Source organism: Peromyscus californicus, unplaced genomic scaffold (genome assembly GCF_007827085.1).
Source record: "Peromyscus californicus insignis strain IS unplaced genomic scaffold, ASM782708v3 Scaffold_4__1_contigs__length_199733344, whole genome shotgun sequence".
NCBI classification, from domain to species: domain Eukaryota; kingdom Metazoa; phylum Chordata; class Mammalia; order Rodentia; family Cricetidae; genus Peromyscus; species Peromyscus californicus.
In genome coordinates, this window is record NW_026294562.1 from 73156341 (window position 1) to 73168707 (window position 12367).

General features: G+C 45.4%; 1 protein-coding gene across 1 annotated transcript in view; it reads left to right on the forward strand.

Moving 5' to 3' along the window:
- Fgfr2 (fibroblast growth factor receptor 2) overlaps positions 1-12367 on the forward strand; it is a 107747-nt gene that overhangs the window by 78287 nt on the left and 17093 nt on the right. Inside the window, 4 exon segments of the mRNA XM_052714721.1 lie at positions 4134-4285; positions 7591-7712; positions 9870-9980; positions 11901-12091. Of these exon segments, the coding sequence (XP_052570681.1) occupies positions 4134-4285; positions 7591-7712; positions 9870-9980; positions 11901-12091 (576 nt within the window).

Genomic DNA, 12367 nt, shown 5'->3' on the forward strand with positions numbered 1-12367 from the left:
TGTGTCGGTTCTGAGGAAATGAATGTCTTCCAAGGTGGGTGGTGGGGCCATGATTCAGAGGAAGGAGCCCTGAAACACAGGGTTCCTGGGGGAGCCCCTGCCAGAGATGTTGCCAAGCCCTGCAGACAGGTTGAGTTTCTGAGGAAAGGGGAGTGAAGAGAAAGCCAGCCATGCTTTACAGTCCCAGAGGGGATCTTAAAAGTATAGTAAAATACATGGAGGAAAAATTAAGATATCCCTCTGTAGACAGGGAGAGCAGATTCTGTATGTTCAGATACTTTGGGTATTTTCTTACCCTTTCTCTCTCGGTGTGTTTTTTTTTACAAAGGTATTTCCCAGACTTGTACACTGAATCTGAATCTGCACTTTATACTGAACGCAATTCCCACAAGTAAACACAGTTTTATATTTTAATAGCAATGGCTACAGCAAAGACTGTCAAGGTTTTCTCCATGTTATTCTCAGTTTTTTTTTCCCTCTGTTTTCTGTTTTGAAAAAGGTCCACATTGCACCCTTGTGGAGATGCGTTATTGCAAGGTGTGTAGGTGTATGGGAAACTTGTGTCGCAGGACTATGGTATTCATTCCTGGGGGTGGGGGTGGGGTCAGAGGTTCTCCACAGAGCAGTTAGTGTCAGACCCGACGGGACATCTCTCTGATTTGAGGTAGCCCCTAAGTCATATTCACCAGCAGAATTGTGTTACCCCTCAGCTTTCCTACCTCTGCCCTAGGACTGTCCCCTAACTCCTACATTGTTTTAGATGTCTTGCTTACTGGAGCCCCAGGCCATCCTGGCTGGCAGCTGAGGGGCCCATCTTGCAAGTCAGACCTGCAATTAAAGTGTATCCTGTCTAACATCAGAACAACCCCACGCAACAAAGCACTCTGATGGGCTATGGCTGGCCCAGCTCAGCAGCAGGCATTTAGCTTGTTCTGTTTTCATTCTGTGAGCTGGGACTGAGACCTCCTGAGACGCACAGGTAGTGTGGATTATAGGCCCGGGAATCTGATCTTGAGCACACAGTGCCGTTGACCAGGATGTAGCCCACCAGACCCAGGGGAGCTTGGCCTTGGATGGTCCCTGGGTACATACATTGAAGGATGTAGAAACGTATAAAACAGCCTAGTGGCTCAAGAGAGGGGTGAAGATAAGGATCTTGCTGTTTTCTACCTGAAATCTGTGTGTTTCAAACCTGGGCCTTCCTTTTTCTCTTAGTTCATGCTTGTTTTATTCCAAATGATATTTTAGTTAAAGAACTTCTACTAAAACACGAAAGAAACATGAGACCATGGTAATAAAATCTAAATGATATAGAAAGTGCTGGAATAAGACCTGTTTCCTACTCTGCTCCCAATTCTTGATCTTTCTCCCCGAAGGTGACCACTGCTAGCCTTAGGTAGCCTTCCAGAAAATGCCTGTGGTCGCATCCCATCCTGCAAGCCTCCCCTGGGTGAGCACTGACTCTCAGGGACAAGCCACAGCTGGGATGTGCCGCTAGCTGCTGAACATGAGCATCATTCAGCACCATGGTCTCCTGAGATTTCCCAATTAGTGTCCCCTCCACACTGGTCCTAGCACACCGAGGGTCCTGACAGTTTAGTTCTGCAGCTTTAGGGTCGATGATGCAGGGCCAAGCTGATCTGATGGCCCTGTAAAGAGTGTCCCGGCTACATGCAGCCTCTGCTGACTCTTTGCTCTCTGGGGCCTGTCATCATTACCGAGCTGACGTTTACTAATTTGACTGTGACTTCCTGCCTCCGCTCCTCTGGCGGGAATTTCTACTACAGTAAGTGATGATTTTTTTGCCTGTTTGTGTGGAAGGACTACCAGAAAGATCTTACAAATGAATGAATGAATGAATGAATGAATGAATAATCACACACTTTCTGCAAGCATAACCCGTGGCCCCGATTCAGAATTAGTCAGGTAGGTGGTTCCAGAGAAGCCCTGTGGGCCAACCCCATTCCAGAATCTTCTGAGTCCCTTTCCTGTGGATGAAGCTCATGGTATTTTTGTGGCCAGTGGAAAGTGGACATCGTGACGTTATCAGAAAGCTCCTGGTTTCTGGTGCAGCCTGCAGACGAGGACCGCTCACCACCGCAGGCTGGACGCCACGCAGAGTGTGGAAGGGGCTTCGGAGACATCCCCTGTTGGCTCTGTTTGGGGCTCTTAGTGGCTCCTACTCTGGTGGCTTTAGTAGGGAGCAAGGGGGTGGATTCTAGAGGAACTCACATGTTTCCTAGCTCGTCTTTTCCTGCTTGCTTCTGCATTTGCCTCTGAGACTGGGACCCTTGAGGGTGTGGCTCTCTATTACAAAATTATCGGTCCTTTGGTTCCTTCTTTTTAAAAAAGAAAATCAATTTTTGTTGTGCCACGATGAGTAAAGGCCCTGTTTGCATAGTAAAATTTAGATATAGCTTCTCCTTGGGGGTTGGTGAGATGGATCGATGGGCAAAGGCGCTTGCTGCCAAGCCTGATGATCTGAGTTCGATTCCTGGAACCTATGTGGTAGAGAGAACTGACTCTCAGAAATTGTCCTCCGACCCTCCACACAGATAGGCATACAAACACACGTAGATGAATTTTTTCATTAAAAAAAAAAAGTCACCTTTCCTTTTCCCCAAAGACAACTTCAGAAGGTTCAGAAACGTTCCCATGTTTATTTTAAATGATAATAGGATTTCACATCAAAACTCACTCCTTGATTTTAATATTTCTTTTCTTTTTTTTTTTCTGAGATAGTTCAAGCCCAGAGATCCTATGTGGCTAAGGATAACCTTGAACATCATTGACTTTAATACCTCAGGCACCTTTTCTCACTTCTGTTAAGGGTGGTTGGGGTTTACAAAGAGCAGAAAGGTGTGCCAAATGAGACGGTCCTGGGAAGAACCTAAGTCCTGGGTTCCTCTGACGAGAGTCTAGGATCCACCCAGGAAAAGCTCCTTTGGCTTCATCTGTGCTGGTTGGATTGAGGAGATGTTTGTCTGCTCAGCTGGGGATCATCAGCCATGAGGGGATGGAAGCCAGGATGGCTTGGTGTGATACCCTGGATGGTTCCTGTCTAACCTTGACATTCCATGTGTCTTCGGCCAAAGCCTCAGTCGAGGTCCAGAATAAAGCAGTACCCAGCAGCCCACAGTCAGACCAAGGCTGTGTGGTCATACCCAGGCACAGCCTTCACATGGGCTCTGAGGAAATTTTCTTCCTCAGTCATCCGCCAAGGAGAGACCGTGTGTTTAAGAGATAAACACTGTGTCTGACATAGGCTGCTACAAATCAAGGGACATGAGAAAATAGCTCGGTGAAGCCTGTGTACTGCCAGGTGGGAGAGGGTCCTTCCCGGGTGGTTCTGAGTGATGGTGTCTTTCCCTCAACTCCTGGTCTCATGGGTTCACTGCCCTGCTTACTGGAGCTAAAGGGACAAGAGCCAACCCATTTTCACCAAATGGTCTGGACATCATCAAGTTTCAGAAGGACTAGAGATGAAGAATGACCTCCCAATGCCTGGGCCTTGGGTTTCCTTGAATGAAAGACCCTTGAGTTACCAGAATGCCCTTCCCATGCATACCCTACAGCTCTTTCCTTGAGATCCCCTTTTTGCTTTTTGCAAAGGCAAGTGGGAGAACTCATCTGCTAGGTATTTGTGAATCCCTGCTGCTGATTCAGTTTGGGATTTGTTTTTATTTTATGGTGCTGGAAATGGAACTTAGGACCTTGTCCATGCCTGACCAGCACCCTGTACTTGAGCCCAGCCTGCATGTTAGTGAATCTTAGGAGCACAACATCAGTCCGTGGCCTGAGCAGGACTAAGAGAGCTTCTTCATCCAAGGCTCTGAATAAGGAAAGGCAAAAAGATGGTAATGAAGCCTGTGGGGTCTGTCTGCACATTCTTAAGTGACTGTCTTTAAAAATTAAGATGAAAAGAAGAAATACCATGATTAAACTTCTATAAATATTTTTATGGGGAAACCTGATCTTTCCTGTGACTTTTCCTTTTGATCCACTTTTTTTTTTTTTGCCTTGTTCCTTCCCCTTTCTTTGTAAGAACTGATGCTCTGGCTGGGTCCCAGCTCACTTCCAGGCTCCTCAGGTAGAGCCAGGATTACATCTGCCTCTTTGCATTTTGTATCCAGGTTTCGGCTGAGTCTAGCTCGTCCATGAACTCCAACACCCCGCTGGTGAGGATAACGACTCGGCTGTCCTCAACGGCAGATACCCCAATGCTAGCAGGGGTCTCCGAGTATGAGTTGCCAGAGGATCCGAAATGGGAGTTCCCCAGAGATAAGTGAGTACTTCTTCTGTGCATAGCCCCAGTGAACGCTTAGCTATAAATGGGAATATTGGATTGACATTTTCTTTTCATGGCCTTTAGCTGCAAAGGTCTTACTCTGACATTGTCAATAGGAGTGAGATTGTGTGTCTGAATAACCAACTCCTGGAAAGAAGAATTGAAATTTTTATTTTATTTATTTATTTATTTATTTATTTACAAAGTTCTGCCTAGTAACCAAGCAAGATGGCATGTGGTTGTCATTGTTTAAGTTTCTAGACAATTTAGACCTAGTTAGGTGGAACAAAAATGGAGTTATGCAGTCTTTAAAACAGAGCTGACATTCCAACTTCTGGTTACTAGATATTGCCTTAAGGATCTGGGTTTTTTGTTGTTGCTGTTGTTTGTTTTGTTTTTATTTATTTATTTTTTCGAGACAGGGTTTCTCTGTGTAGTTTTGGTGCCTGTCCTGGATCTCGCTCTGTTGACCAAGCTGGCCTCGAACTCACAGAGATCCACCTGGCTCTGCTTCCTGAGTGCTGGGATTAAAGGCATGCACCACCACCGCTCGGCTTTGTTTTGTTTTTAATAGTTATTCGCGTGATATTGGGCTGAAAAGTTTCAAATCTGGCACCTGGTACCCGAGTTCTATGCTCTACAATACTTTTGCTTATTGGTTGATAGGGAGGTATCTAGATATGTGCTGAGGCACAAGGTTGCCACGCAGGCTTGAACGGGACATTCCTAGGAGCTGTTTTTTGTGTCTCGGCCCAGCCTGAATAACTCCGTGTAATTTGGCCTGGGCCTGGGCTGGATTTGAATTCCAGTTCTGCCAGTTCGTGGCTGGGCAGACCCGAGGGATTAACTCAGTTCCTCTGGATGTCTTGCCTATAAAATGAGGGTCACGGTCTGCACCTCCTGGGACTGAGCACAATTCTCGGTGGTCAGACTCTCATTTTCACGTGTGTCTTGGTAACCAGAGGCCTTTGAACTGCAAACTTGAGTGAGATGGTGTGTTTAACAGAGCTGGTGGTGCAGATGGTAGGCCATCTCCCCTCCAGGTAGAGAGCAACCCTAGCTCCAGGGAGTGAAGCTCCCTGGAGGGCTGGTGGCTTCCTTCTTGTAGGATTGGAGTCTAAACAGCTTGAGAGTAGCAGAAGGTAGAAATATTGGCTCTTTCTGCATCAGAGACACAGGAGTAAGCTCTCGGCTTGCTTAAAAACAACTAGCCCACTATCTTGACATTTGCAGTGTCTTCCTAAGATTCCGTTAGTGCTTTGTTTAACACACACACACACACACACACACACACACACACACACACACACACACACACACACACACACACACTATGTGGGTGTGTGTATGTATATACAGAGATTCAGGAACACAAAGATGAGATTTCCCTCGACTGGATGGCCAGTTCTAACTGGAAGGGGAAGGAGGCTTGGACCTCACTTGGGTCTTTGAGTCATACAATTCCAGGCACATTGGTTCCCAATTTAGAGATTTTCACATATACCCTAATCCAGGGCTGAGTTACTGTCTATGTAGCCTACAGTTTGTGTCAATGGAAATCATTTCCAGCTTATTTGTGTACTGTGAAAGAGAGTGAAAAGAGCATCCATTCCTTCCTTCCTTCATCCATTCAGGGAATGTTTATTGGACATGTTACTGGTGAGGTACCAGAGAAAGCACAAAGCACGGTTTCTTTACCTGCAGACTTTTGAGAGAGGAAGAGATGTTTCTCTCGACCCCTGCCAGCCTCCTAGCTGTGTGTGATTGTATAAATAGCTGGGTTCATGTGCACATTCCTATGTATACAAGACTGAATTGGGGAGTTGTGCTCCTCAGTTAGAAACTTGCAGCGTTCAGGTTAAGTCTGTATTTTTGGCCACCTGTGACACCAGTCAACAGTGCGAGTCTATGTTGCCCAGGGGCTCCCACTCAGGGGTACCTAAGTGTGGAAAATCTGAGCACTGTGCATTTCCAGGCGGTGTTTAGCACAAATGTAGGTGGAGCAGATTTCCAATGAATGAAGGCTATTTAGAAGCGGTTTATTAGATTGGAGGCAAAAATTACACAAAGAGAGGTTTGTTATGCTTGTAACGGGGCAATAGGACATAAATTAACCATTTTCCAACGCAAATGTTTATTTTCTGCCAAGATGTTCAATTTAATTTTATTTCTGGACTGAAAGGGGATGCCTTCAGCATAGCCCTTCATTTTCTTTCTCTCTCTCTCTCTCTTTCTTTCTTTCTTTCTTTCTTTCTTTCTTTCTTTCTTTCTTTTTTGAGCTTTTGAAAACATTGTGTACTTACTGTAAATGCTGTATACTGAGGACAGCTCAATACTTGTCTGTACTGTGCTTATGTTAAAAAAAAAAAAAAACAGCTGGGGAGCGATCTCCATGGTTAAGAGTGGGTACTGGTCTTGTAAAGCAACAGAGTTTAGTCCGCAGCACCCGTGATGAGAGACCTCCCCGACCTGTAACTCCAGACCTGGGGGATCTGATGTATCTGGGCTCCATGGGTACCTGTACTCACATGTCCATACCCCCTCCCCAGAAACACACACATTATTAAAAATAAATATAAAAAAAAACCCTAAAAATAGAAACCACTCAAAAGTCTTCCAAAGACTTCCCTATGAATACCTGAAACAGTGGCAGGCTGTTTATCTGACATGCAGAGAGCCTTTATGCTTAAAAATGTAATTTGTGCCTTTTTCTTTCTATTTTCTTCCTTGTTTATTTTGGGTAGTGATAAGGATTTCTAAACTTATGTCAAAAAAATATCCTGCCCATTTTCTAGAAGTTGCTTCCAATGAAAAACTACAGATTCTTTGCAATGTGCTGAAGAGTCCTATCCTGTAACTTGGCAAGCAGTGTAACCATAAAATCTACTGGTATTGTGTAATAGTGATTTGAAAGCTGCCACTTTTCCGGGGACAGAAAATAAGAGCAGCCTTTTGCATTTTTTTCCCTCTGCACCATTTTAAATTACAAATATTTAATTGGCTCAAGACCAAAAGCTCCTCACAGTTGGCACACAAGGGAAGCTGACCACCTCGCTAGCAAGGACACCTTCCATAAAGCAAAAGAAAATAAATGGAGAGCACAAACGTGAAATTTAATAGCTGCTCCAACAGTAATTGACGTTCTGGAAAAACGTCACTAAGAAAATACCCCGTGTGTGCATCAAAGTCTCATTGGTTCCATATGCATGCCGCTGGAAGATTTTTATATTTAGTTCTGGAATTTCCCTCCCCTGTGCCCCTCTGCCAGACGCTCTGCGCTAATCCCCTATTTACACATTTAGGCTGACGCTGGGCAAGCCCCTGGGGGAAGGTTGCTTCGGGCAAGTAGTCATGGCTGAAGCAGTGGGAATCGATAAAGACAAACCCAAGGAGGCCGTCACCGTGGCAGTGAAGATGTTGAAAGGTGAGTGGGTGGATGGGAGGGCAGGGAGGGCCTTATCGAGAGTGTTCCTTTTGTGACATGTGAACTCTGCAGTGATGTGGGGTCAAAGAGCACATACTTGACCTCGTGGTTGAAGGGGTTTCAGGATAAATGAGCATCTGAGACAGAGGATTTACCTTGAGCTCTGTGTGCTTAGAAAAGAAAAGCCAGTTTAGGAGCAAGTGGAAGCTTGCTGGGCCCAGTTATTCTGACTGACTCTTAATAAGAGGTCCTGATTGATTCGCCTCTCCTGGTTATTCATGGGCTTAGGAAGTTTCGGGGTTTGGGTGGGAATGTTGATATGGTTTGATACGGTAAATTCGGGACCCAAACTTTAACATGCAAATAAGGAGAGGTAGGTATTGGAGTGGGAAGGAGGAGGGCAAGGAAACAGAAAGCCACATTCTGTCTGCCAAAATGTGGATCTCAAGAGTCACTTAGAAGCCAAAGAGGAAGGACTGGGGCTGATGCAGAATATCAGGGACATGTAAGTAATCACCCCAGGATATGTAAATGTCCTTTTATTTTTTATTTTTTATTTTTTTTTTGGTGGGAGTCTGAATGTTTGCATACAACCTTTCCAACCCAGCTTGATGCCCAAGGAACTTAAATTACTTTTTACTGTTAACTTATCCTTGCATGGTATTCTTTTATATGAACAGTTAAAAGGAAAGGTCACATTATATATCCTGTTGTGGGAATCTCAGAAAGATTTCGTGCCCAGTGTTTCCCCAGCTTGTCGGCAGAGAGGTCTGTCCTGTAAGTGTAGATGTTGCACATGCTCAGGAGTTAGGCCATTTTTTTTCTTTAGCAGGATGCTTACCACATCCCTCACTGCTGAGAACATGAAGACAAGAAAGGGCCGGAACACCATTCATTCATTTTGTCTTCTTAGCTATTGACCTGAGATTCCCAGGGAACTCGGATGGTCCTTGCTGTGGAGGTTGATACCACAGAGAAGATAGCAAGTATCTGGGTAGCAGGGCAGAGGCAGCCCCTGGTACCTGCTGGGAACTGGGGTAGGGAGGACCAGGCATCATACAGTTTTCTATAGGACTCCTGGTTTTTAGATCCCTGGGGCTGCTGTAAAAAGGAAGGTTTAGGGGTTGGCCCTCTTCTTTAAGCACAATTGTCCACTATCCTTTTAATCATGGTGGGAGGACATTACCCCCAAAGCCTTCTCAGATTCTTTGTGACAACCAGAGTATGGCTAAAGTCTAGGGAAGGCAGCATGCTCAACTATGTGTCTACTGAGTGCTTTCTTCCCACCTCCCTTCCCTCTTCTCCACATAGGTGAGGATAGATCCATGCCCCTATTTCATTTTTTAAGCTGGATTCAGCCCTTATCTTTTTCTTTTAGCTCAGATTTTTTTTTTTTTTTTCTGTATTGAATTAGCTCAGTGGTAGACTGCCTGAGTGGCATGCACGTGGCACTGGGTTTGAGCCCTAGCACTACACAGGACAAAATGACAGCTGAGGAATGAGCTTTAAGGAGGGCACACTGGAAAGGGTCTTAGCACTTATTAGAAGCTGTGAGCCCGTGTGTGTTGGGCTTCTGCCATGCGTGTGAGATGTGACTTGTACTTCTCTTTTAGGGTGGTAATTGGGAGCTATTGAGAAGGCGTTTTGCTCACTCAGACTATTTCTGTATGCATACACATTTACAGATGCACTTCTGGCCTACTTCCTGGGCCTAACTTATAAAAAGCTAAAGGTTATGTTCGGAATTTTTGCTCTGTAAAAACAAATTTTATAGTGATTCCCAATGTTCCTCCTAGGGTTTCCTCCCTATCGCTCTTGGAGTTGTTGGGGGGCATCAGGAAGTTTGGTGTGTTCTGGAAGGTATCTTAGATACATCACAGGATGGGGTTAGTTCACGATCAAGAACTTTGCTGTAAAAGACTTGGCCTTAGTGTTGGGGGCGTAGATTTGGTCCCAGCTCTGACCATGTGACCTCTTTGATAGAGCATGACACTCCCTGCCTCAGCTTTTATCTCCTCACTGATTAGATGGGAATATGTTTCCGGTTCTAAAATTCAGCTCCATGGTGTTCTAAGAGTTTGATGGTTAAGAGTGACAGACAGCCTGGGAGTTGGGAGAAACCAACTGACTTATGATTCACCTATTTCATGTTCCTAGATGATGCCACAGAGAAGGACCTTTCTGATCTGGTGTCAGAGATGGAGATGATGAAGATGATTGGCAAACATAAGAACATCATCAACCTCTTGGGCGCCTGCACCCAGGATGGTGAGTTAGGAGGAGGGGGTGTGTTCTGTTCACACACTGCACTGCTGGCCAGCAGACTTCATCTAGAAACAACGGTGCTGTCGGGTTTCTGCTCTTAGGGCTTCTCAAGACCGTATATTCCCATCAGACATGTAGTGCACACCTATCCCAGCACCCAAGAGGCTGAAACAGGGGGATCACAAGTTGACACCAGCCTGGGGTACATAATAAGACTGTCTCAAAAAATACAGAAAAGTAGAGTCTGGAGAGATAGCTCAGTCAATAGAGGGCTGGCCTTGCAAGCATGAGGACCTGTCAAATCCGTATTTAAGTTGAGTTTTTGTGATCCTAGCACTGGGGAGGTGGAGAAAGGTGGATCCCAGGACTTACTGGACCCCGAGCTTAGCCTTCTCGGTGAGCTTCTGGTCAGTGAGAGGCCCTGTCTAAAACACAAGGCTGTCCTCTGGCTGCCACAGATAAACACACGTACCTGCTTGTGTCCTCACGTATACAAATACAAACAAATGTATGCATACATACATACACACATTTTTTTTTAAAAGTCACTTTTATTCTACCCTTGGGAAAATGTTACCAGCCTCAGATGCACAGCAGGTCTGTGGCTGCCCTTGGGGGTCATGGGAAGTTGGCATGGGGGCTGTTTTGGAAAAGGCTTTCTTCTGATGCTTTTGTTGTGTGAGGGGCCAAGAGAGATATCTTAAAATAAGGCCAGTATGTTTTGCTTGAGAAGTTCTTCCCTTAAAATGGGGACTGAGGAATCCTGTCTTGCTGTAGGTAGCAGATGGCTGAGCTCTCAAGAATAGCTTTACAGAGAGAAAGTGGAAGGAAAGAGCAATCTCCCTCAGGGGGAACGATTCCCTGGGTGCTCTCAGGAGTGCCGACAGGCGCTTTAGAAATCAACCTGACAGTAATTGGGAGACTTGAAAAATGCTTGTGCGGCTCCTTTAAGGTGTGCGGGGATTGGAACCTTCTTCTCCAAAGGGCAACTGTAGATATTTTAGACCTTTGGTCTTTGCTACAAACACTCATCACTACCATCATATTGGAAAAACAGCCTTTATGATACAGATGTGAATGGGCATGGCTGTGGGACAATAAAATATGATGACTCAGACTGGTATTGGGCAGGATGTGGCCCGGGGACCATTCTTTCCAGCCCTGGAGTCGACAGCATGCTCTGGCTGTTTGAGCCATCTAAATTCTCATCTTTTATTTCATCCTACAAACTTAGTATTTATTTATATCGATATATATATCGTTACAATATATGTGTACGCATACACACACACATGCACACGCACACACGCGCGCGCACACACACACACACAAGTGGCTCAAGGGAAATGGAAGGGTCAGGCTTCTGATGGTTGTTGCTTTCCCAGGAAGACATAGAGCAGTGGTTCTGAACCTGTGGGTTGCAACCCCTTTGGGAGTCAAATGACCCTTTCATGGGGGTTACATATCAGATAGCCTGCATATCAGATATTTGCATTACAATTCACAGCAGTAGCAAAATCACAGCTAGGAAGTAATTACGAAAACAATTTTGTGGTTGAGGGTCACCACACCATGAGGAACTGAATTAAAGGGTTGCGGCATCAGGAAGGTTGAGAAGCACTGAAGGGCACTGGCCCGAAAGTTACTACAACTCTGTCTTATTTCTTTAAACCTTTGGAAGTTATCATGTTGATCATCACCATTTTGGAAAGATTGGAAATGGAGGTCTTTTTTTATCCATGCCTTTCTCTTGCCAGTGACAGACTACCTATCCAGCACTTACCAAGTGTGTTCAGGGTTCTGGGTTCAATCTTCAAGCACTACAAAACCACAGTGGGTTGAAAATGACCGAAAACTTTGCTGAGTCACCCAAGGGTTGTTCCTGCCTTCACTGCCTTAGGAAACTTCTTTTCTCTGTCACAGGGCCACTCTATGTCATAGTTGAATATGCCTCGAAAGGCAATCTCCGGGAATACCTCCGAGCTCGGAGACCACCTGGCATGGAGTACTCCTATGACATTAACCGAGTTCCTGAGGAGCAGATGACCTTCAAGGACTTAGTGTCCTGCACCTACCAGCTGGCTAGAGGCATGGAGTACTTGGCTTCCCAAAAAGTGAGTCCTTCCCATTCCGCTTGATTGAATGCAAAAGCCAGTTAAGTCTTTGAAGAAGCTGGGCGGTTCAGACATGTTCATTTGCGTGGTCAAGTCCTTGCATGTCTTGTACAACATGGAAAGTATTTGTGGTGTTGTTTATATTCCAGTTTAATGGACTCTTGAATGGCCAGAGCAAACGCATAGCAACTTCAGGAGAATGGGCTCCGTTCCAAGGCAGGGCAGGTGGGGTGCTCCTGGGCTGATGGGCTTCATTCGGAGTGAGCTTGGGGCATA